The 27496-nt window shown below is 35.9% G+C and overlaps 1 protein-coding gene across 3 annotated transcripts in view; it reads right to left on the reverse strand.

Annotated features, from left to right (window-relative positions):
• LOC129418114 (rho guanine nucleotide exchange factor TIAM2) overlaps window positions 1–27496 on the reverse strand; it is an 89688-nt gene that overhangs the window by 14288 nt on the left and 47904 nt on the right. For all 3 annotated transcript variants that reach the window (XM_055173030.2, XM_055173029.2, XM_055173031.2), the window contains exons 9-16: window positions 26892–26945; window positions 21122–21289; window positions 20393–20497; window positions 20219–20297; window positions 20034–20123; window positions 18932–19144; window positions 15275–15357; window positions 1245–1433 (exon numbers count right to left, since the gene is read on the reverse strand). In XM_055173030.2, the coding sequence (XP_055029005.2) occupies window positions 1245–1433; window positions 15275–15357; window positions 18932–19144; window positions 20034–20123; window positions 20219–20297; window positions 20393–20497; window positions 21122–21289; window positions 26892–26945 (981 nt within the window). The remainder of the gene's footprint in view (window positions 1–1244; window positions 1434–15274; window positions 15358–18931; window positions 19145–20033; window positions 20124–20218; window positions 20298–20392; window positions 20498–21121; window positions 21290–26891; window positions 26946–27496) is intronic.

The raw sequence follows: 27496 nt of genomic DNA on the forward strand, positions 1-27496 counted from the left end.
CGTCATTGGCAGGGAAATATTTTCTCTTAATTGATGTGATAACTTGTCAATGGTGGTATTAGAGTTATAAGAAAGCTAGTCAGTTTTCAAAAAGATATTGTGCAGTTTTGGCTAGAATTGATACAGCAAACACTGAAATCCCTAAAAAGGTTGGGTTTGGGGCTAGGATCAGGATAAAAGCAACGCTCATCCAGTGAGATTTCATGAGATTTTGGCGTTTGCTGTATCCCTTCTAGCCACAACATATTTTGCTACGTAGTGCGTACCAAAATTTAAGTCTGGTGAACTTTGACCTACGAATTTGTATCACATGAATACATGTGACCAGTAGAAAACCGGTATGTCATAGTGTAATATTTCTCTACCGAATGTAAAGATGGACGAAGTGCTCCTCGCCCATATTCGCATCAACGTCCAAAAAAAGTGTGACGGCACCTTAAGGCTTTGACAAAAATGTCAAATTAAATTTAGAAATTAAAAAACACAAACTCCGTACTATGCACTATGTATTCAACATCTAGTATATGAATTTAAGACTTAACTAAATGGAAATATAAGAGATTTCCCAGATACTGGCAAACGGCATCACACATAATGCAAGTTAATGAAAATCATGAAAACTGCAGCGCCAAAGTAATTTGGGGAAACGTGCCTTGCTTAAGGGCTGTGAGATTCGAACCGGCAACCTTTTGGTCAACCGGCAACGGTCCGATTATCTAACCGCTAGGTCCTCTCAGACTTGTACTGAGTGCTGTAGACAAGTTAGGGCATTGCATTCATTAGGGTGCCATCTTATTGCATGTGCCAATGCAGCATATCACAGACAAAAGACTCTTGTACACAACTCTGGAATGATCCTCTGCCCCCATTTTCCAAATCAAAGTGCGCTCGAATCATCAGCAGGTGAGCACATGACAACAGCATAGCTTTAACATCAACAGCCCTCTGATGTTTATATAATCATACTGTATGAAAGCCTCATTATTATTCATTAAACAGATGAGATGGGAGGCGTTTTCCCGTCACCTGCTCGAGGAGATTTTTAATTGCCAGTCCTGTGGGAATGAACAAAAACTCTCCTGTGTGTTCTGCTAAATCTAGTTGTTTTGCTTATTGTAATGCTAAATGCATGACTAAAATGATATTACCATACACATGGTTCAAGTGCTTATATATATATGGTTGTTTTGTATGAGAGTTCACTTCAGTGTGTTGGTCTGTGTTAATAAAGGATTACTTCTCACCTTAACATATGATTTCTCCGTGTCTACTAATTCCTGGATGACCTTGCACAGTCTCTCTGTGGCAGACATATGACGCGGACAGGGCCTCAGGATGGAGGATTCAGGCCCTGTTGGAGCCCTTTGACCCTCCATCAGACCTCCAGAAACTTCTTGGAAGGACTGATAGAGAGAACAAACTGTATCCACGCTCTGCAAGAGACACAAGGAGGAGAAAAAGACTACATTTAATTCTTTCAAATATTTCACAGGGTTGTATATAAGTGGTATAATTTAAATATAGCAATCAAAAATATGACTATGAAATGAATCAATAGTGCGTTTGTATTGCTAAGTCTGACTTAAAGGAATAGTTTACCAATAAATTGAAATTTATACCATAATTCACCCCTGCATACGAGTCACGCGAGAACCAATGATCATCTTACGTACCAAAGTTTCTAGATAAAACTTCTAATCTAGATGTATTTATATTTAAATGCGATGCATAAATACACACACAAAAAAACATTTTCTCACAAACGTATCATTTCACCTTAAAAAACCCTGGACCACAAATCTACAGTAGTCATAAGTTGCACAGGTATATTTGTAGCAATTTGGCAAAAATACATTGTATGGGTCAAAATTATCACAACTATTATTCACAAAAATCATTAGGATATTAAATAAAGATCATTTTCCATGAACATATTTAGTCAATTTCCTACCGTAAATATATCAAAATTGTATTTATCTTTATTAATATGTGTTGCCAGGGACATCATTTGGACAACTTTAAAGACGGTTTTCTAAATATGCACCCTGAGATTGCAGATTTTCAAGTAGTTATAAATATTGTCCTATCCTAACAAACCATACATCAATAGAAAACTTATTCATTTAGCTTTCAGATAATGCATAAATCTCAATTTAATAAAAAAAAAGAACCCTTATGACTGGTGACTGGTTTTGTGGTCCAGGGTCACATATATTAACCCATTGAAGTATACTGTAGGTTCCTTAATATGATAAGGATAACCATCAAGCACATCGCCACTATGCAATGCCATTACAAAGACATCAGAAGCCAGTTTATTATTTAATACAACTATAAATATGTTTGGTTCAAAGAAGAAAGGCATAAAATGTACACCTAATAGCATAAAAATGAAAAAATATGGGGTACTTTTAGTTTTTGGGTTTAAATAACTCCTAATGTTCAACTGGAAGACATACAAATTTGAAGCAACATGACAAAACAGTATGTTAAAATTGTGAATGATGATCTCTGCCACAGTAACTTCTTGTTAAATTACAATAATTATGCATAATCATCAAACAGTAATGGCACTTCTGAGTACTTCTGAGTTTATTATACAAATAGTAAAATAGTTAAGGGCCTCTGTATTTATGCAAGCTTTTATATGAAACTACATTGTCGCACATTGTGGTTGCAAAATCCAACCAGTTAATTCTTGTTTTGTTCAGGAATCAGAAACACAGACTAAACCCACCAAACATTCACCCAATTCACTGCCTAAACACATATATGCCACATTAGTCTTCTTGACCAGAGCCGAACACATACATTTGTCATTCAGTATAACTTATAAATAATGTGTGAATGTTGTCAGATTGTTTGGTCTCCATATCTCATCTTCAGCTTTCAGAGGACTCCAGAGATCAACAGACCCAGATCTAATTCAGCATCCCTAATGATGATGTCACCAATTGATAAATGTATATATAGACGGTTTCATCGGACACACATGCGGTCACGCGATTGCGCATCTGGTGGTCTGGTTTACCGGAAAATACGTGTTTGACCACGAAAGCCACTTGTTGATGTTGCTGCTGAAACCGTCTATACCGTATATAAAAAATAAAGAACACACAGCCAACTATCACTTTAGAAAATGACTCTAGAAGATGAAATTTTTGCTTGGTGATTTTCATGGTTATGTTCAAAATGAGTCGATGAGTCAGCCAGGAAGAGAGAGTAAAGAAACAGCAGATTGCATTTGCAGCATGGTTTACTAAATACAGCACAGACACTCCAGAGATTATAATGCAGTCGTGGCTTGTTTAGTATGCTAGGAGAGAAATAAAAAGTAAAAACACAAGACATCAGTCTGTGACTCTGAACATCTCTTAAATGCTGCGGTGAAAAGTCTGCAGTCATTTCTTAATTTAAGTCTTGAGTCAAAGTCACGTCAATTCAATCAAATGTATCTAATGTCATTTTAAGTAAAAGATAATGTACAGCCAGATGAGAGTTATCAAGAGCCAGACGCGAAGCGGATCTCATTATCACACTTATTACACGGTTATTGCCACACAAGTAAATATTAACATGGTAAATCAAAATCGACATACTGATTTCAAATATTTGATTAGCTCATTTGTATGAAATGCAAACATTTTGTGATGGAAAAGCAGTTCCTTCAAACAAGGCGAAAATGCAATTTGGTTTAATTGGTAAATACAGAATCATATAGACACGGTTTCATCGGACGCACGTGCGGTGACGCGATACGCGTCTGGTCTGAACTTTACTTCCGGTTTTAGTTTTTTTTAATGGTCTTGACTTGACTATTGAACAAATACATCGTCGAAAATATCAACTGTTTTGGTTTTCTGGGTAATCTATGTGTTGTTTATATAGCTTGTTATATAAATAAACTATGTTTAAAGTACTTCCGGAATTTACCGGAAGTTACGTGTTGACCACAAAGCAGCTTGTTTATGTTGTCACTGCTGGATCACAAAACAAGTTATAAGGGAACATTTTTGATATTTATAAAGAATAAATAAGCCTTTCATTAATGTATGGTTTGTTAGGATAGGACAATATTTGGCCGAGATACAACTATTTGAAAATTTGGAACCTGAGGGTGCAAAAAAATTAAAATAAAAAAATTGGCATTTAAAGTTGTTCAAATGAAGTCTTTAGCAACACATATTACTAATAATAAATACATTTAGTAGGAAATACAATATCTTCATGAATCATGATCTTTACTTAATATCCTTATGATTTTCAGCAAAAAAATTCTAATTTTGACCCATGCATTGTATTGATGGCTATTGCTACAAATATACCCGTGTGACTTTAAAACCACCTTGTTTTTGATGTAAATGTGGGCGCCGCCATCTTTAAGATCCTTTAATATGCAGATTTCAGTTGCTTAATATGCTCAATATTGTCTGTTTATGCTGAAGTAATTTAGAAACCTGTGCAGAAAACATGCCAAATCGAATATAACTTAAACTCAAACACAACCAGAAAACATGCCAAACCACATACGGTATAATTATTCAAACTCATGTATGAACTTGCTTGCTAAATGGCACAAATATGTCATTAAAAAATAATAAAGAAACACAGACAGCAGTACAAGAAAGATTAAATCTGTAGTTTCAGGTTTACTCCTTTACTGCTGCGATATAAGCTGTGAAAAGCTTCAGTCCGGTCATCTGTACACCTCAACATGAAAGTCTTCATTTCTTTTCATTTTCACAGATAATAAACTACACTCAGTATTAAGATTCAGCTCAGTGAAAATGCGGTTCAATGCATATTGTGATCAAACCGTTCAAGCAACTTGAATAACCTCTTTTAGAAACGTATAAATAAATTATACTAAAATTAATATTCATGCCCAAGATTTGCATTCATTAACATACTGAGATGATAAAGTGATGCATGCAGGAGAGTAATCGCTATAACAAAATGTTACAAATATTTTGACTATATTCTAATATTGTAAATCTGACATGTGAATAATCTAACATGCAAATTGGTTTATTATAGATATTAAATACATTATATTGCATCCACAACAACTCATCTTAATGTACTGTAAGTCTCCCATAACCTTAAATTACTATAAATTATCATACCAGGTATAAACAGCAATATTACATTTACATTGCATATATTTGGCAGATGCTTATCCATACACTGCTAATGCAACACTATGATCAATCTGTTGATCTCCTGGGACTGATGTTAATACCAGTTGTAATAACAGGCATTATAGTCCGTCTTTCTTTGTCTTCATCTTTATATCCAACACTCACCATGAAGATCAGTCTGTAAAGTTTCCTCCAGGCACCTACAGCCTGATACCTGGTCCTTCTGGCCAGTGAAAAGCTCTTTCGTCCGGTCTTTCCCACCCTAAAAGTTGGCATCTTTACGTGTTTCTTCATTAAAACATATAGATCCTTTTCTCTCCAGGTCAACAATCGAGCATTTCCAGAAAGAGGGCAAAATCTTGGATGTTTGGCTATTGATCTTTCTAAAGGACATGTCTTTGTGACAGGGTTGAAAAATCGACATGTGGGGTGCTCAAAATCTGCTGGTGGCAACTGAAATCTGCATATCAATGGCTGGCTGGCACAACACCTTTACAACGCTCAAACACTTTCAAAAGCCGCACCGTTCAACAACAATGCTGATGATTCTGGATGGTCGGTGGACACAAACATTACTGTGCATCCTGAAAATATATACTACACAGTTATGAAGCAGAGGAAAAGACCGGTTCAGGTTTATCCTTATGATCTACAAAATCCTCAAAGATTTTTCATAAACATTAACTTTCTCATGGGCTATCTTAGCTCCCGGGCAAATACTGACTGCAGCTTTGAAGCTTTAATATGAAAACATGTTGATGTAAACAACATTGCACTTGTTGGGTCTGTCTTGTTCTGTTCTGTAGACAAAATAAATAGATGCTGCCCTTAGTTAGTAATCTCAGACTGTTGTTTATTTCAATTACAGGTCACCTGACACTAAACCCAGACAGGATCTAAAAACACATCCAACACAAACAGGACCTGTCATGTTAAACCCACCACTCAGACACTCCAAAACAAACCTTTTGCCACACCAGATTTTGGCATTAATAGATATTTTTCCACTAAACTAAACATAAATGTTTTTCAAGGGTTTATTAACAAGTAAACATACTTAAAGTGATACTTCAGTCAAATATCAAAATTACCCCATGATGTACTCACCCATAAGCAATCCGAGATACATATGTCAATCATCTTTCAGACAAACACATTTGGAGTTATTTTAGTAAATGTCCTTACTTTTCCCAGCTCATCCAGTCCAAGATGGCGTTGTTACCGGAAGCTAGTTATTATAGTTTATAAAGTTTGAAATATGGATATTTTTCATACAAAATCACATTGATTACCCTTAGAAGACCCGTGTGGATTACCTCTGTAAAGGATGAATGCACTTTTGGGGTTTAAAGTAATTTACACAAGGACATTTACAAAAATAACTCCAAATATGTTTGTCTGAAAGATGATGGACATCTCGGATTGCTTGAGGGTGAGTAAATCATGGGAAAACTTTGATATTTGGCTGAAGTATCCATTTTAGAATTTAGCTTGAAACGCATCTAAAGCAAAAACAAATCCTGTCTGGCTAGTAAAACCAAAACTGATTTACAACAAAGCTGATAATCAGTATTAAAACATTTCCCTGCCAATGACGCTTGTTTTTACGATAATTCCGCTATTATCCAACAGGTGGTGCCCTTACCCAACTTATATAAACTGAAGCATCAACTTATTCAACAACATAGAAAACTCTGTGTATGTTTTGATAATCGTTCTGAATCTGATCTTTATCAAAAGTCCTTTACAAAAATGCAATTTTCTCAGCTTTTTGCTCAAAATTTAATATTTTTGAAGAAACCTACCCATATTTGAGAGGTTATAAAAAGAGAACAAATGAAGATAGGATGAAACTTTTTTGCGTTTTTTTTTTAAAGGAGAGGGTCTGTTCTTATATTAGATATATTTGTATGATTATATATACCCCTTAATCGCCTAGGTCACTGTGACGTCACCGCTCTAGCTGGAGGCAAAAAATAAGTAGGAACTTATAGCCGGCACGCTAAAAGTTTAAGGTTTTGACTTTAAAATGTCATCTTGTTGTGTTTTGGCTGCCAGAATAGAAGAAAGAGCACTTTTAATTCAAAACTAAAGTTTTACCGGATCCCGGCAGGCATTCCTTCACAGAAATCAAAAAGACAATTGTGGTTGAATGCAATACGGCATACAGACGATCATAAAGCTCATGTTTATCAGGTAAAATAATAAATGCATATGTTCTGGTGTGTTGGTTTTATCTAGTACAAATCAGCAGGTTTCTGTTTTATAGGTAAAAGTTGCCAACCTTCAGCGCTATTGTGTAGCTTAAATGTTAAACAAACATACAGCGATAGATGTGTGTGCCATCCTTTGAATGATCTCTTAAAATAATCCACATTGCTAATCATAGTTAGCCCAGCGATAGGTTACATAAGACAATAAGCCTTAACAAAATTCCCCAAACCACCCGAAAGTAATTCATATGTTTTCTAGGAAATATCCAAAATCTGGTTAAATTCGCAAGAGTTCATTTACAAAAATAGCTGTCACGGTCCCGCAGAATCAGTGACTATACATATTTGGACAGTTCCTAACCTTCTTTTGCATCCATGTTTAATAAATCCCTCCTAAACGTGCTAGCATACGCTTCTCAACATTGCCTCCTCTGCTCTTTTTGCCTCCAGCTAAGCCCCGCCCACCCGGAGAAGTTGCAATGTTTACAATGTTTTAAGGGGTCTATATTTACAGAAGAAAATCTTCCTGGAAGGCATTTTGTGAAAATCACAAAAATGCTGGCGGGCAACTTAAAAAAAAGGCTGGCGGGGAATGACATTAAAAAGCGTCTAACAACAAACAATCCTGTGAATATCACGACAGAGCAATAAAAACATGCAAACTTCCTGCAACAAATAAAACAATTGTGACTTATCTAAGGTCGCGGGAAAGCGCATATAGGAGGTGTAAGGATTATGGCACATGGTGCTTTATGTCTGCCAAAATAGAGATTAGCCTCATTTGCTGTATTTAATGGGCAAGGTGTTAAACTAATATTACCAATCCACTTCAACAAGAGACAAGTCACCAAACACCTTCTTAAAAAATAATTTCCACGTGTGTAAAGACTTAAATTTACACCCAGCCAGACCCGAAAAGATGCTTAGTTTATAGCTCTTATAAAATCATAAAAAATGTATGAAAAGCCAAGTAAGGATGTAGTGTCCCTGGGGAAATTCATAGCCATTGCTCAGAGCAAAATGTCCTGTCATGCCATAGTAAAGATTTGACAGTGATTTATATCCCTGAGGTTACAGCAATTGTGTCATGCAGCCATCTTCCGTTTTAAACCCGAATAAATAAAGACATACAAACATAAATCAATAAAAGATCACCACGAAACAAAACCTCTCTTCCAGTGCACAAGTATTGTTTTCCTGCTACATCCACTGATATTGATGACAACCCACTGTTTACATTTAAGCTATCTACAAGTTTGGGTAGGCCATGTGCTCCATCAAAACAAATATACCATTACAACAAACACTGGATTATTAAAGTTCAATAGATAATAATGTGACATATAAATAAAACTTTAATCTCATCACCAACTCTGATATTTTAAACCATTGTCTCAAAAAAACGCAAAAATATTTGGCATACACACGTTGTCAAACCGATCTGAGTTCACACAGATCTGCAAAAATGACTAAAAGCACTGTAGTATGAGTACCAGACCAGTAGATGGCGATGTTACCTTGTAAATAAACACTACACACATATGCATTCTTCTAGAGAGCCACAAATACAAACAATCAAGACGGCGAAACCATCAAGGAGTTTTGTTTGGTCGTACGATATGGTACGTTTAATACTACAAGTGACCCTGCACTATAAAGCGGCAACATTTTGTAAACTTTGTTGGAGACGTGTTAATAAAGTCAAACTCGACACAAATACACTCCTGCAACCCGCCATTGTTAAGGTTGTGAAGTACTCGTGCATGCTTGTGGACCGAACGTGTAATAGGCATGCATGTGACGTCACTGTTAGATTGGCGTTTTGTAGTTTACATTTTTGAAAACTTGCATTTTTAAACCCATTTTTGAAAGTTTGCATTTCCAGGACCACCACTGTTGTGTAAACGACCCGTTTTTGGTTAAACATGTTGTGGTGTAAACATGGCCTGTTTACCCACATAAATGAAAACTGAACAAAATGAAGCCCCTTAAAAACCTATAAATACATTAATATTTAATAAAAGATATCTCTCTTTGAGGTACCATGAAAACAGATCCATCAGAAGCTTGCTGGCAGGTCACACAGGCAGCGATATCCTTCAATAGTCGAGTCATCTTGCTCTGAACCAGCCGGTGTAAAGTAAAAACGGTGGAGTTAAAGTAGATGTCCTTGCCCTCCTTAACATACTCTGGCCAGAAACAACACATGGTAAAAAACAAACAGAGCAGCTCAACGGGCGAGTGCTTACAGAAGAAAAGCTCAATTAGTGTTGAAAGATAAATGCACGGCCTGGCATCACGATCTGTCTGCTCTGCCATCGAACTCGACCCAGGGCAGCACTGAAGTCACGAGTCGTGTCTCTCTTCTAGACCTCAGGGTCAGTTAAATAAGCTCAGATTATTAACTAGATTAAAGCCATATGCTGACTGCCTGGCTTAGTCCTTCCCATCCCCCTAACCCAACACTAAACACTGGAGGTGATGAACATTGAGGGGAGATCTTTAACTGGTTTTTGAGAAGACTTTGATGGTTGTATGTGCAAATGTTTGCAGCCAATGTTGAATTTCAGGACTTTTTGATTTGGTGCCATGAAATCTCAGACTTTTTGAAGTCATGTGTGAAGTAAATTGAGGAGCTGAGGCATGATTATGAAATTGGAAGCCTGACAGTTGAAAGTCACTTCTTGCCAGATACAAAATCCCCATCTGCACTTAAAACAGGGTCAATTTCGAGCCCATCTGTTTAGGACGGATGAAAACATGGTGCTAAAATCTAGCCAATTTTAAGCATGCTAATATTACCCCTTACAATATAACAAAATGCTTAACAAATGTATTAGACCATCCAGCCTGGTCGTACCTTCGTACCTATTTTACACATTGGCTTATTCATATTAATTTGTATGAGTAAATCACACAAAAACGTATGATTATCATAAACAAAACAATAACGAAACCTCACCTCTAACCTCAACATCACAAGGGACAAAGCAAATCATACAAATATGTACAAATGTGGTCGTATGAATAAATACAAATTAGCCACCTCAAAAAATACGTAGGAATTGCCACGAGATAGCATTAGACCGCCACCCAATGTAAGGTTTTACAGCTGTTCTAAACTAACAGTATGGATGATTATGTTTGTTTATGTTTCTGTAATGTTTAATGCATTAGTATGTGTAAGCTCTTTAGTCACGGTAGTATTTCTATGCTTAACGTTTTCCACACCACTGACAAGTTATCTCGTCAATTAAGAGAAAATGCTTTTCTGCCAATGAGTGCGTTTACATGCACAGTCTTACGCCGATTATGCTTAATAAACTGATAACACGTCAGGTCATGTTAACGCGTAAAACGGTTTTATTTTATCGGGAAAAACCCATAAACGGGGTAAGCAAAAATCGGTCGGCACAGGTAGTTTTTTGATCATTACCCGATTTCGCGTGCCATGTAAACACTGTAACTGATTTTCTCACAGTTTTGTCCATGTACGCATGTCTCCATGTGTGAAAGATAAATGTCAGATGCAAAAGTAAGCACAAAAAGTAACGCATAAAAGTCTCCACTCGACTAAAGCAGTTGGCAGAGAAACTGCAAAAATAAAAGCTGATGTTACATATACAGGTTCTGCAGACACGAGAAGAGATGGAACAATATAGCTTAAGACAGATATGCCGTCGGCTTTTTGATCAACTATTATGTACTAGGGATGCTCATATCAGTTAATTTTCCCGACCGACAACCGTAGCTTCTAAACCGAACATTAACCGTTAACTGATAAGATTTTAATATGAAATTGTCATTGAGTAAAAATACAGTTGATGGTTGTCTGTGAACTAGTAAAAACAAAACATTTAATTTGAACATGCAAACAGCAGCCACAGATCAACAACAGAACCAGGATTCATACATTATCAGATATTCACGCAACATTACCTTATTAAAAAGCACGCGATCGGTCCAGTGGATTAATATCCAAAGGGCAGATTGTCTCCGTTTCATCTACCACAGTGGTCATTTCTAAAGCAGGACGCTTTTCAGAAAGTTTTGGTTTTGCGTCGTCTTTCTCCGTTTGTCCAAAAAGAGCTAGATGTTTATGGTTAGGGTCAAAGGCCATCAGCGAACGTCTGTCCGGATGTGCCCAAGACGGACCGCGTCATCTTGCGCGGACACGCGCGTCTCCGTTCAGCTTCCAAACACGCATACAAATGATTTCTCATACAAATGATTACTTTATCAGACCGTCAGGGCAGCAATCATTTGTGTCATTTACAGGACATTCACAACTTAAAGATAGAAAAGTGGCGAAATGTCTGTCGGCTCATGACGACACGCACCATGTATTAACAAATATTTCTTATTTTAACTGATAATGTTAATCGGTCATAATTTCTTACCTTCAGTTAACGGTTAAACGGTCAATACGAACATCCCTATTGTACTATAGGCGGTGAGATCACTTCCTGCGAGAAACCTGACAAATCTCCAAGTCCCATGTAAATGCAGTTTTCTGCATGGACGGTTTATTGATTTGCATGTAAACGTTTTCTATAATAAGCAGATTTTTGATAGTTATCCGCTTATTCTGTGCATGTAAACGCACTCAATGATGAGTTTTTACGCAAATCCACATTTTTGCTATTATCCACTAGGTGGCACTCTTACCCAACACTAAAGTATTCATGAATTGAAAAACAGTAAAGACTTTGTGTATGTTTTGATTATCGCTCTGAATCTGATCTCTAACAAAAGCCCTTTACAAAAATGCAATAATCTCAGCTTTTTGCTCAATTTTGATTATTTTAGTATTATTATTATTTTCATTTAATTTATTTTCACTACCACACATATATATATGCTTTATTTGTAATAAAATAATGAAATAAATCCAGTATTTCCGTTAAACTTGCCGTAGTGATATGGAACTGTAATGCAGTCCACAGACCTGGAACTACTTCACATGAACGCACACTTGAATCACACTATGCAATATCTTGGATAAATTGCATAAACAAACGTCTGGGTTAAATTCAGAAAAATCCTACCTCTGTAATAGAGTAACAAAAAGCACTCTCTTCAAACACTGTGTTTTTTGTTCAAATCAGTATAAATTCAATTCTGTTGACATATTAACGTGCTGTATACTTACAACTTAACTACTTTAAATAAATCTGTTATTTACTACCGAGAGAGATGATTCCTAACTGTCATGGCGATAATGTTTGTGATCCCAAGGGCATAATTTTCATTAAAGCCATGCTTTCCATTTCTAAATAGCTACAACCAGAAGCAACTCACAGTGTGTCTCTGTCACATTAGCCAAAAATATTAAATCAGCAACTCACAGACACAGATGCTAAAATATTATGAACTGTTTTAAACAGCGTGCAGAGACTCTGCTACTCAACTGAAAACAATAAAAACTGATTCTCATTCCTCCAATCCACCTCCTCTTATAACACAACAACAGAAGTTTAACAAGCAAAACTGCTCCATAATCCCTACGATTTCATTAACCCAAAAAAAAGCCTGACTATAATGTGAATTACAGTCCCTCCAGAAAATCGCGATTATGCGATCGCACGATTCAATGCATAATCAACCGAAGTCTGCATATTTGTGCGGGGGCCGCATTCTTTGCCACATAAATTGCAGATTTCTGCTCGCAAAATATGTGGGGCTTGCATGATTTCATAATCCCCGCATTTTCATAGCAAAAAGTCACATATATCTTAGCAGAAAAATGTTGAATTTATCTTAGCTGAAAAATTTTCCATTCACTTCATACATGCGCAGCCATGTCTCCTGTTGTTATGGGAATGTTGGGAAGTAACGTAATTACGCTTCGTGAAGATCAATGCAAAGCTGCAAACAGTTTTTGCAAGTTCACGCAGTTTTTGGAAGTTCATGCAATTTCATTGCATAAAATTGCATAAATATCCTGCATATTCCATCGCATTTTTTAAGAAAACGTGCCACAAGATCAAGGATTTTTGCTCACAACAATAAAACAAAAACTCCTTGTTTTTCTGGAAGGACTGGTATTATATAAATAACTGTGAATATAATGTGGCTGTTATAACTAGTAAATAAATGCACTAAAGGTCCAACTGTCCACATGAATTAAACCGCCCTAAAATGTTATTTTTAAGTTTATTTATTTGTGTCCTGTTGTAAGCAACGAGCAGCAACATCAACACAACACTTTTAATAATCCATTTGTACATCAAGAGAAGAGCAAGCCCGAACACTAAAGCCACCCGAATCAAAGAGAAATACATCTCTATGGATTCCTTAATTTACTGTTTACAGACCATACTGTATACAAAAAGATTAAAGCAGACGATTAAAATGAAGACCCAGCTCTTTTAACTATACATATATAAAACATCTGTAACAAGTCTAAACGCAGGGAAAGAAATCAAGATTTTTTATTATATTGTGTATGCAAGTAAACACAAACACATACGCATACAGTACTGCACTGGAAAACTCTTTGAGACATTTGATACCCTGACTAGTATTCATTTCTATGAAAAATGCATGACTTTTTGGCAAAGCTAACTTGCTAAGGAAGACTTGCTGGAGAAGTGAATTAAGAAGACTGTCCAGACACCAGCAAACCACCAACATATACTGGAGACCAGGATCCAAAGCCAGGATCCAAAACAGGTACACACATACTGGTGTTTCACCAATGCTGGTCCTTTCCACAGGGCATACATACATGTCTAAATGACAACTTTTATCACAGTGTGTGATGATGATGATCAACATGAGCTGTCCTTGGTCACAAATGTGCGTAAGCTTGACTGTATTTAGCCTTTGGCATAAATACAAGATCATGTGTTACTGACAGTAATAAGCAAGACGTGCAAATGCCAAAGATTCATGAAGAGGCTAAATATTAAGTGATAACGAATACTGGCAGATGAGTTTTGACAATGCAGCTGCTACACACACACACACACACACACACACACACACACACACACACACACACACACAAACTTCTATCATTTAGAAAACTATCAAGGTTTTTGATATAAATCATTTTAATATTAGAGATTTACTCCAATTTCTTAAAAAAAAAAAAAATTAAGTTTATTAAGAAAAACCTTCCAGGATTTTCTCCATATAGTGGACTTTAGTGGACCCCAACAGTTTACCGTTTTAATGCAGTTTAAAATTGCCGTTTCAACGCAGCTTAAAAGGGCTCTAAACGATCCCAAACGAGGCATAAGGGTCTTATCTAGCAAAACGATTGTTATTTTCGGCGAGAAAAATAAGAAAAATATGCACTTTTAAACCACAACTTCTCGTCTTGCACTATCCTGTAGCGCCAACGCGACGTCACGTAATGCATCATAACATCGAAAGGTCAAGCATGACGTATGCAAAACTTCCGCCCCAGTGTTTACAACTGAGGAGAAAGAGGACCGTTCAGACATTGTTGTATGTGGAATGATATTAATAAATGTCCTTATGTTAGTTTATTGTTTAAAATGGTCTGCAAATGTGTGTTTCACATAAGTAACCAGTGACCTTTCGACGTCATGGTTGTGCTGGCACATCACACGGATAGTGCAAAATGAGAAGTTGTGGTTTAAAAGTACATATTTTTTTATTTTCTTGCCAAAAATGGCAATAGCTTTGCTGGATAAGACTCTTAGGCTTTGTTTGGGATAGTTTAGAGACCTTTGAAGCTGCATTGAAACTGCAATTTTAAACTGCATTGAAACTTTAAAAGTCTATTAAATTGAGAAAAATCCTAGAATGTTTTCCTCAAAAAACATAATTTCTTCTCGACTGAACAAAGAAAGAGATCAACATTTTGAATGACAAGGGGTAAGAAAATTATCTAGATTTTTTTTAAGAATGTGTAATAATCCTTTAAAGTAGTGTTAAAGTCCTTACCTTACTGTACTGCACTGTTCGATGGATGTTGTGCTGATTATCATTATCAGTCACAGACTGGATTTCTGCCACACAGGACACATCTGAGGAAAGTCAAACATACTTTCATTTTAGTTTATAATTTATGCATTTCTGTAAATAAATCATTATTGACTTTGGATCTTACACACAACTAAAGATGCTAAAACAGATCAAATCAATGCTACATTTTGTTACACTGCATACAGGATACAACTTTATCACATTTAAAGTCAGTATTTGCACATAGTTTAGTGAGTTATATGACCATGTTAAGATACAGTACAGTGTCGAAACATTCGTCCTGTGTATACCTGTATAGCTATGATCAGCTGTTCATCCATATTGAGTTGATACATAATAATACGATGTTTACACGACACAATATTTATTCTGTACGCAAAGAGTGAAGCTGATTGGTTGGTTCTTGTCACATGACCTGCGGCGCAGATGCGCCTGGAAAAAAACACCCCGTTCTCTATTTAAGCACGCTTGCATATCAAAAATAACATATTTTTTTCCAGACAAAACACACACTGTGAACCACCCCTTATACTGTATTCCTTGTCGTTACAGATGTCATCACTACTACTTCTCTGTTCATGTACACACAAATTTAATGTCTGTGTCTTAAGCTTAGATGAAATGTCACATAAGGGCTGTGAAATACGCTTTAATTTAACTATAACAACTACGCAACTAAAAAAACGACACATTGTTCTTCACAAAATGTGCATCTTCATTCGACACACGTTTAATTTCCTCTTTATTTTGTCCAAAATAACATTAAGCAATCTCTGTTGCATTTTGTCGAGGTGCGGTAATATGATGCAGTCGTTAAGGATGTTGTGAAAGGGTACAACAACAGCTACTGTAATATAAGATTAAGGCTAGAGATCCTAGTACTAGTACCAAGTTCAGTACAACTATACAAGTACAGGTACTAGGTCAATCTAATACCATAATACAATTCTTCTTTAAAGGGACACTCCACTTTTTTTGAAAATTTTCTTATTTTCCAGCTCCCCTAGGGTTAAACATTTGATTTTTACCGTTTTGGAATCCATTAAGGCGATCTCCAGGGTCTGGCGCTAGCACTTTTAGCATAGCTTAGCACAATCCACTGAATCTGATAGAATAGACCGTTAGCATTGCGCTAAAAAATAACTAAAGAGTTTTGATATTTTTCCTTTTTTAAACTCGACTCTTCTGTAGTCACATCTTGTACTTAGACAGAAGGAAAATTAAAGGTTGTGATTTTCTAGGCAGATATGGCTAGGAACTATACTCTCATTCTGGCGTAATAATCAAGGACTTTGCTGCTGTAACATGACTGCAGGAGGCACAATGATATTACGCAGCGCCTGAAAATAGTCCCCTTAGTAACTTTCAAGAGCAGAGGAAACTTTTTCGGGCACTACGTAAGATCATTGCGCCTCCTGCAGCCATGTTACGGCAATAAAGTCCTTACTTTACACCAGAATGAGAGTCTAGTTCCTAGCCATAAAAGCCTAGAAAAACGCAACTTTTAATTTTCCGTCGTTCTTAGTACATGACGTAACTACAGAAGAGTCAAGTTTTAAATAGGAAAAATATCGAAACTCTTTGGTTATTTTTGAGCGGGATGTTAATGGTCTAATTAGATTCAATGGATTATGCTAAACTATGCTAAAAGTGCTACCACCAGACCCGGAGATCAGCTGAATGGATCCCAAAATGGTAAGAATCAAATAACTCTAGGGGAGCTGGAAATGAGCATTTTTTTAAGCTCTTTTCAGATAACCACCGCTTAAAACTAATAACACACATTAACCTGGATGCTGCAAATTCACAAAATAAGCCCCTTCACACTGCGCTTCACGTCGGGTCCTGATCACGCTGTCAGGGTTTATTAAATATTATTATTTAACAACATGCTGCCTATACATTATCCCTTACATATAATACAATCAGTTAATATATCAATAAAAATAGGTTATTTCTCTTATTACAATATAAACAAAGCTTTTATAAAAGTATTTGATACTACTAATACCCAATCTAATAAAGCACTCAGTATTGAATTGGCAGTAATACCCCCAATGTATCTGAAGTGAATAACATTATAATAATATTATAGTAATACCAGATTGTATATTTATACTATTGTTGTAATACTCCAATACAAACAGACATTATTGAATTGTTCTTGCAAAACTATCACAAATAAAAGTTAACATTTGCTTAAAAATAACATTTAACAGAAGTGTGTCATATCCTCAATATTGTCCGTCTACCATCATAACGTGCATTTAAAATAGGCTATCATACACCTACCAGGTTAATCTAAAACCAGCAAGAGTTTGAATCCAGTTCACTTATCCACCGCTTAACCTCGCTGTATTTACTGTTGTCTGTTAATTAGTTTGACAAAAGACTGAGTCAGTACAAACAACAGTCCGTTTAGAGGAAGCTGAGGAGGAAGTTTAAGGGTGAGGTGTGACAATGTCTACAAAATTGACTCTGAATGCATAACAACTAGAAAGTTGTCATAGATAAATTTAGGCCATGTTTGATCAAAATAATGCTACATCAGATTGTACTCTATTGTTTTTTTTAGAAACCCCTAGCATTTGATGTGTAACACTTCATGATTAACTTTCTCTGACAATGAAATATACATTTTGCAAACATGTGCAGTTGACCACTGTAACATTGTCAGCAAACAATATCGCATTACCAGAAACTGCATTTTAACAGGAAAGCAATAGTCTATTTCTCACTAGCTGTCATGTTTACTGTACCATGTTTACCACGTGTATGCACATCTATTTCTATGTATTGCAAGCACAAATGCTTTAGGAAGAGGACCGCACAAGCACTGAAACCACATGTAAAGTGTTCAATAGTAAACGTGTTTAAAAGTACCCATTTGAGTCTTCATGGTGTGTAACCCAATTTAGTGCCATATTCTAAGTAAAACAGGAGAATTTGACAAGAAATAAACAAATGGGATGTAAAAAAATTGACTCTACATGACAATGAGAAGGTAATATCGTCACTCCATATGACCAGAAAGTCTATTATGAAATTAAGTACGGTTAAGATTTGATTCATATTCAGTTTAAAGGCAGCCTGACTGTATTTAACTCTTTCCCCGCCATTGACAAGTTATCTCGTCAATTAAGATAAAACATTTCCCTGCCAATGACACTTTCCTGACGAGTTTCTACGGTAATCTGTAATTCCGCTATTATCCACTTGAGGGCAATCTTATCCACTTTATTAAAAACTAAGCAAAAACTAATTTAATTCATTTTAAACTCCATGTATGTTTTGATAATCGTTTTTAATCTGATCTCTAACATAATTCCTTTACAAAAATGTAATTATTTCAGCTTTTTGCTAAAAATTTGTATTTTTAAAGAAAACTGCCCATATTTTATAAAAAGAGAACTTTTTTCCCCATTTTGTTTGTTTGTTTGAAAGGAGAGAGTCTGTTCTTTTGTTTGACATATTTGTATGTTTATATATTTATGAAAGAAAATTTTCCCGGAAGGCATTTTGTGAAACTTTTGTGAAAAGCACGGCGGGCAGATTAAAAAAAAAAGTCTGGCAGGGAATGAGTTAAGTATGTTTATTTGCATATGTTTTCAATACCTGTTGAGGATTTGGCTCGATGGTGGTTTCTGAAGTCATGTCTCCGTACGGTCTGTGTTTTTGGAGTATCTGTATTGTGTTGCACGGAGGACGGATGACGTTTCACAGTCAGGTTGAGAGTCTCACCACTAAATAAAGTCTGGATCAGAGATAGATCCAGAGAGGACACCTCATATCCATTCAGAACCAAGATCTCATCACCAGGTCTTAGACCTAAAAATAATATCAAATTAATCCGTTGAAAACAATAAGAAAGGTTACAATGATAAATAATATTTGAAGAGTTCAGATGCATGTTTTCTCGTAAATGAGCATGTTTGGTCAGGCTCTTATGTTTCGTTTCAGTAATTTCACTTTAATGGCAATGAAAAGGTTATTAGTTAGTTATTGAAAATGCATTATTTTCACAAATGTCACTTTAGTAATTTTGTTGGTATTTAACAAATTTGACTTTCACTGCAAAACCCTCTAAGTGCATGCGTGTGTTTTTTCCATTTCTAGGTTTATTGGACAAGACACAGTAAACATTTGCAAAATCACAAAAGATGCAACTTAAAACATTCCAAATGATGAAAGTCAGAATTTAAAAGGTAAAAATGAGGAAACTGAACCACACACTAGGGGGCGCTGTGATGGATGTGGCTGCCACATTCGAGTTGTATTCAGGACTCAAGTTTGAATGTAATCCATGGTTGTTCCCAATCCCACTTAGAGGACTTTGCTAAAAAGCGACGGGTGGTTTTAGGGATTCGACCAACAAAGCAATATTTCTGAACAGTCTGAGGCCGGGATTAAGCGCATTTGAAGCGAAAGTGTTTGATGAAATTATCAAATTATTCATTAAATATCATTATCTCATTTTTGACAGAGGTGGCGTTTAGCAGCTTTTGCTTCTGAACTCTTCATTTATTTGATATATGAAATGTATGAAGTATACCATAAAGTATACCATAAAGTATACCATAAAGTATATAAAGTATATTCTTTGCTGCAGAAGAAGTGGTTGGTCCTTGTATCTACAAAGATCATACATCTTCCAGCTGTTTCAAACATAACCTACATAACCTCAGAGATAAAAGCTACAACATCACAGGACAAGTACCTTCGCTGAAAGCAAGCCCATCAGGGAGAACTTCACTGACAGCGATACGACTGTTTTTCAGGCGGTCTACATAGCCTGCAACAGCAAACCCTTGTGGATAAGAAAAAAGATGCGGTTAGAAACTGTGAACAAGCAGCATAGGTCCCTGTGAGGTTTTAAGCAGCACTTTGCAATTACGTGCTCACCAAAGTCTATAGTTAGATTTGGTCGAGACATCCGCAGTGTGTATGTGTTCAGCTGACCGACCTCAAGCTCCTCGTATGACTAGGATAAAAAAGCAGCTTCAATTAGTGCACACTCATTTCATCACCACTGATCTTTATAAGACTAACATGAAGATATGATGAAATATCTCTTACCAAGTCCTGCAGAAGTTCATCGTCTGACGGTGTACATATCTCCATTCTTTCTCCTACATATCTTCTCAGCCTTAAACTGTGCATGTAGGGGTCCAGGCCCTTGAGCTAAAAAAAGCTATTTTAAATTTCCCAGTACGACTTAAGAAATTAAACTTGCTTCTAATACGACAAATTAAATTAAAAGTGCATTACAACAGGCTTTATCTCTGCAAACCAAAGTGTTTTCACATCTAGTCATGAATTATAAGCTTTTAAAGGAAAAGTTTAGCACTAAATGAAAATTAGCCCATATTTTACAGACCTAGGTCTATATGACTTTCATCTTTTATATTAAATAATATCCAGGCTCTTTTAAGCTTTATAATGCATTGGATGGTGCCCCATTTTTAAAGCTTTACAAACTAAAGTATATGCCTGTTCATGGGAGAGATGCCTGTCATAACGTTACAAAAATCCATTGCTTTACTTCTGAAGACATGTATGAATTAGTTTTTTGATGAATGGATGCACTTTTTGGAGCTTTCCTATCCACCACAAGCCATGTGTACAGTCCATGTTTTTGGAAATGTTTCACAAACTTGCCACAAATATGCACTGAATATGTAGATATGAACTAAATAATTCTTTTATTATGGGGACAGATATATTTTTAAATAATTTTCAATTAAAATAATTACAAATGATTAATAAATAAATGACTCGCATCTATAAGGACACAATGTATCTTACCCTGCAGGCTTCAGTCAAGACGTCCGAGACAGTGTGATGATGTTTTAAATGAACTGTAACAGTCTGGTAGTTTGGCATATAGACACATGTTGAGGTATCTTGGCTGTAATCCCATTGTCTGCCTTCAGGCGGTGCTATTGAGTAAATATTAGCTGAACCATTCAGCCGCTGTAAAATAAAACAAGAGAGATTTTAGAATGACAATAACTTTCAGCCAAAGATGCATCAACATTGTTTTAGCATATTTTTTTCCTGCTGAATTTTAGGATATTATACCTTTGGTTTGACCTAAAGATTGTTGTATTTTTAAATTGAAATCTTTATAAAATTGGAATCAATTGTCATAATTTTTTATTTATATCTTTATCAAATTGGGATTTTGGGATTTTATTTATTTTCAAAAACAGAGCAGTTGTCACAAATTTCCTCACAGTCATACATTTATATTTATATACATTTATGCAGATATTGTGTGGCAGACACTTTAATATAATAAAACCGCACATTATAAATAAAAAGGTTTAACCTCCTAATACATTTTTTTGTTGTTTGCACCATAATACTTAAAGGATTAGTCCATTTTCTTAAAAAAAATCTAGATAATTTACTAGGGTGACCATACATGCCATTCTTCCCGGACGCGTCCTGTCCAGGATTTCGGTGTGTCTTCCGGAAGTCGTATTTGTTGACTGCATACGCCATTCAGTTAAAAACATAAGACGTACAATCGTAGTTTCATTCTTACCTTAAAAGATAACGCTTGCTTTTCTGTAATAATAATAGTAATCCTCTATGACGTATGCAGTCGACAAAATACGACTTCCGGAAGACGAACCCGAAATCCTGGTCAGGATGCGTCCAGGATGCGTCCGGGAAGAATGGCGCGTATGGTCACCCTTAATTTACTCACCACCATTTCATCCAAAATGTTGATGTCTTTCTTTGTTCAGTCAAGAAGAAATTGTTTTTTGAGGAAAACATTACAGGATTTTTCTCATTTTAATGGACTTTAATGGACCCCAACACTTAACACTTAACTCAACACTTAACACTTTTTTTAAACAGAGTTTAAAAGACTCTAAACGATCCCAAACGAGGCATAAGGGTCTTATCTAGCGAAACGATTGTCATTTTTGACAAGAAAAATAAAATATGCACTTTTAAACCACAACTTCTCGTCTATCTCCGGTCCTGTGACGCACCAGCGTGACCTCACGTAATACGTCATCACATCAAGAGGTCACAGAGGACTTATGCAAAACTACGCCCCAGTGTTTACAAGTGTGGAGAAAGAGGACCGTTCAGACGATGTTGTATGTCGAATGATAATAATTAATGTCTTTGTGTCAGTTTATTGTTTAAAATGGTCCGCAAATGTGCGTTTCATATATGTAACATGTGACCTTTCCACATCACTACACAATTACGTGAGGTCGCACTGGCGCTTCACAGGACCGGAGATAGACGAGAAGTTGTGGTTTAAAAGTGCATATTTATTTTTTCTTGTCAAAAATGACAATCGTTTTGCTAGAAAAGGCCCTTATGCCTCGTTTGGGATCATTTAGAGTCCTTTGAAACTCTGTTGAAAAAAATGTTAAGTGTTGAATTAAGTGTTAAGTGTTGGGGTCCATTAAAGTCCATTAAAATGAAAAAAATCCTGGAATGTTTTCCTCAAAAAAAAAACATTATTTCTTTTCGACTGAACAAAGAAAGACATCAACATTTTGGATGACATAGTGGTGAGTAAATTATCTAGATTTTTTTTAAGAAAATGGACTATACGCCAACCGGCGCAACGTCATAGAATGTCTCTGAACAGGTTCACGCCCACTTTTGGGGGAAATCACACTAGACGTTCCATTGACTTCCATTCAAAATAGCGGAACAAAGCAACCTTCGTACACAGCCGGCAGGCGTAAATAACTTATGAAATCACTCAGATTAAACATGTTGAGTAATTATCTGTCCACCCTGCCTGCCATAGAGAGCGAAAGATAAATAAACATATTTAATTTGGTCAATATAAAAACATGTCTCTTTCGTTCTCGCAGCGTCAAATTTGTGTAACAACGCTCCCTATTGGCCAGAGGTGTCTTACCCGGACATTAAACTCGTACCTCATCGAGTCAACAGGGAAGCAAGTGAATGATTTTACTTCGTATTTGAAAGTTACTTCGTATTTATTTATTATGTCTTTATATTTAGAGTAATGAGTGCACTTTTCCATCCAGTCATACAACTAACTGGCTTAGCGATATTTCCAGCAATCACTGGATGGCGTTGTTACACAAAATTTGACGCTGTGAGAATGAAAGGGACATGTTTTTATATTGACCAAATTAAATGTTTTAATGTATCTTTCGCGCTCTAGGCAGGATGGACAGATAAATACTCGACATGTTTAATTTGAGTGATTTCATAAGTTATTTACGCCTGCCGGCTGTGTAAAAACGTTGCTTTGTTCCGCTATTTTGAATGGAAGCGCTGCTTTTTTATCCCCCGAAAAGGGGCAGTGACGAAATTTACAGTCAAGTTCCCGGATGTGCCGGTAGTCCGTATTCCTTTAATTCTGTGTAACTGGAACCTGTTGTACACAAAATATATGGTTATTATATTGTTTCTTCTCCTAACCCCAAAATAGCTGGAAGAAATCTGAAAAAAATAGTTATAATACCAACTTTAAAATGTTTGTTGTTTGATGTTTTACTTATTGATCTTTTTTTAAATGGCCAAATAAAAGCATGTAACAGGCTTAATAATGGCACATTATGTTGTGGCAACTGAACTTATATACTCTATGTTTACAACATAAATTGAGAAATGTTGTCATAATAAAAGTCATAACTGGTGGAAAGTTTAAAACTTGTCTGCAGTATACAGTAAAGGTACTGTATGTGTCTAAACAGAAAGTGATATTCAATATTTACACTTACACCAAAAAAGACTGAATGGAATAAATTTTAACAACTCTCCCTTGTATCCTTGTAAGTATTTACATATCTTTATAACTACATAAACTGAAGTGTTGACTTTATCCATGACTCACAGACCGCTTGTTTAGTGTTATTATTTTATTCCTGCATATGGATGCGTCATTTAAAATCAAACACTGTGATTCTTTCATTTGGAAATTACGTCCTTGGGATTGGAAACAAACATGCCCATCCTTCACACACCGGAGAAAACATGTCAAGGTCCTCAGGAACAGACTGTCTACACATTTTACTACATGAAGTAATGGCATTGGAAAACCGAGATACTTAAGAAAAGGTTGTATAACCCCCTGTATGCCCAGTCAGGGGTGTGAGCCGAGCTTTGACCAACTGCAGAATGACTGTGCATTCATTCAACAAAGTAACGGTCAACTTTCCAAAACAGGAGCCAAGGGCAACCACCCAGCATACGCCCATCAGTGCGTGTGTCAGCACCAAAAACCTGATTCAAACTTTCCTCTTCAAAGTGGGAAAACCGTTTATGGAGTCTAACCTCCATCGAGGACATGCTAAAGATGGAATCATGGAGAAAATACTCTTTTGGTCAGAAATATCCTTCAACAGTGCTCCTCTTAGCAACTACTAACACAAAAATCTTAATGTGGTTCATCATGGACTTGGTTGTCATGGTTATGGAAGTTATAGAGAAAACTTAATTGAGATTTTGTGAAGAACTGCTGATAGCCACTTTGAGAGGAAAGTCACAAACTTCAACAACACGTGTCTCCATTCACAGAACAGATTAATTTTTTAATGAAAACTATGCTATGAAAGTTTTGTTTAGTGCTTTGTAGCCTGTGGCTAAAGAGGGTTAAAGAAAACTGCCAATACCGTAGTATGATCATAACACCAATGTATGTATATACGTTTTAATAATATTCATAATATGAACATCCTCTAATGGTGGTAAATATTTTCCTACTAAACTTTGTAATAAGCTTGTTTGTAATTTAGAAATAAATGATCAGTTAAATGGGCTTACACACCAAACGCGAATTTAACAATTTGCACAAGTAGATAACATACAAAGTTAATGAAAAAGACAGATGCGAACTCGTGTGGGACGATGCGAATTACGAGAATTGAAAATACTCAGTTCAAGAGAAAAATTTGCACACATTTTTGGCACGACGTTAAATCCTGCGAGTTATCAAGAGTAATGCAATGCTTCGCCTTTGGTGTGTACACAGCGTAAGGGGGCATGCTCACCAAACCTTTCTATACGCGCCTGAACCCGCCTAGCGCGCAGCTTTATTTAAGCTGACTGACAGCTTTCTTCAGCTGAGTGTTGTGGTTGCTATTATTCTTCTGCTTTGTTTATCAGTCATTGTACGATGCGCCGGTTGGTGGTTGTGATGTTTATCCCGCCCCTCCTCCACTGTGATTGGACGGTCGTGTGAGAACTGACATTGACAAGCTGAGCTTTTCACACAAAGTTGAATATTTTCCAACTCTTGGCACTCAGCACGGAAAAAACGCCAAAACCCAGCTTTCAGCACGGAAAAAAGCCGCACTTCCATTGGAAACATTTGAAAACATATGAAGAGTTTTGTTGCAAAACGAGATAACCACCGTTTTTTTTTTTATTGTTCAGAAATCTCGTTTTTTGGTTGTGCATTCCAATTAATTTAAATTCAACTGCAGTTTTTTTTTTTATTTAAACCTTCAAAAACTTAAACTTAAAAAATACAGCACCATAAAACAAAGTAATAACTTGATAACATAATATTAAACATGTTTTGACAAAATTTTAAAAAAATGGATTTATCTCGTTTTGCAACGAAACTCTTCATATGCCGGCCTTAGTCTATACACTGATCTCTTTTAGCAAGCACTGAACCCACAATATCCAAAAACCACTTGCACAGTGTGAAATGTGTACTTAACATCCCAAAAGGTCCCAAGATTTTGTAAATCCAGAAAAAATCCTATTTTATATAATGGCTCGATCCTTGTCTCCCTTAATTGTTGTGCTTTTATGCTATCCTAAATTTCCAGTTGGAAAACTACAACATGATTAGTTTCTCCATACGTCTCAGGTTGGTAATAAGAACATCTCCTATCGTTGCACTCACCTTTATAACACAATTAAGCTTCGCCTTTGTTATTGTGTTATTGCGAAACAGTGACCTCTAGTGGTGAAAATCCTACTTATTGTGCCCTTAACCCAATTCATTGCCAAAACATGTTTAAAATATAAAATTGAAATTGAAAGTAAATTTAATTAAAGTAAAGTTTTCTCTACACAAAAAAGTTAATATTTTGTGTACTTGGTGTAATGAAATATTATACATATATTATACCTACAGTACCGTGCAAAAGTCATAGGCCACCATGCCACAATTACATTAGTTGTTTTTGCAATGGCATAATGACCATATATAATCTCTTTTTAATGATACACCTAGAAAACACAGGACATTTTTGGGCAGTATTAAAAATAAGACAAAAATTGTAAAGTGCTTAAGTGTTTAGTGTGATCTCCTCTAACACTTGAGCAATAGCGGGAACCTGCAGGATCTCTTAAACCTAAATGAAATGAAATCCTAATTTCTAATGACCTAAGTCTCCAAGAGAGGTGAACACTTAATACTGACTTTTGCATCATTTTCTGAAAATGGTTTTTCTTTGCATTTTGTGCATGTGAAAAATAAATATTAATGATCATTAAAACAAACTTTAAAACAACAAATCGGGTGGTGGCCAAACTTTTGCACAATACTGTATGTTGGTGGGATACTATATATTTATATGAATATCTATAGGCAGTATCGTACCTCAAAACCGAAAGGATTTGTGTCTTGATGTCCTCCAACATCACTGTCAAAGATCTGAAATGACAAAAGAGAACAATAAAAATGTTCAGCTTCATTTGCCACAAAGGACAGTGCCATAAATACACACATTACAGCCGTCATATGACTACATTAATACTAAATTATACAAAGATCGTATTAAACATTTATAGCTTGTGCACCAAAATAGTCATAATTTCATTTTTTTATTAAAAATAGATTTTTTGTCACAGTGGCTTGAAGACTTACATTTAGATCTATACATTTGGCAGACATATTTATGCAAAGCGAATTAAAGTGCATTACAAGGTATACACTTTATGAGTACCTTTTTATGAGTAATTTTGCGCTGCTAAACACAATGCTCTTTGCTTTTGAAATGAGAAACAATCCCTATAAAACATTCACTTGGTAAGCATTGTTGGGATGTAAATAGAGATCTTTATACTGTAAGTCTTCAGGATGTTTGCATACTACAATGCACACTATATATATATATATATATATATAGATCAAGTATAGACTCCTCATAGCCCTTTTATCTGACTCAAATAAAAGACCACGAAATATCGTGAAAATATCATTCA

This window comes from Misgurnus anguillicaudatus, chromosome 7, assembly GCF_027580225.2.
Source record: "Misgurnus anguillicaudatus chromosome 7, ASM2758022v2, whole genome shotgun sequence".
Lineage (NCBI taxonomy): Eukaryota > Metazoa > Chordata > Actinopteri > Cypriniformes > Cobitidae > Misgurnus > Misgurnus anguillicaudatus.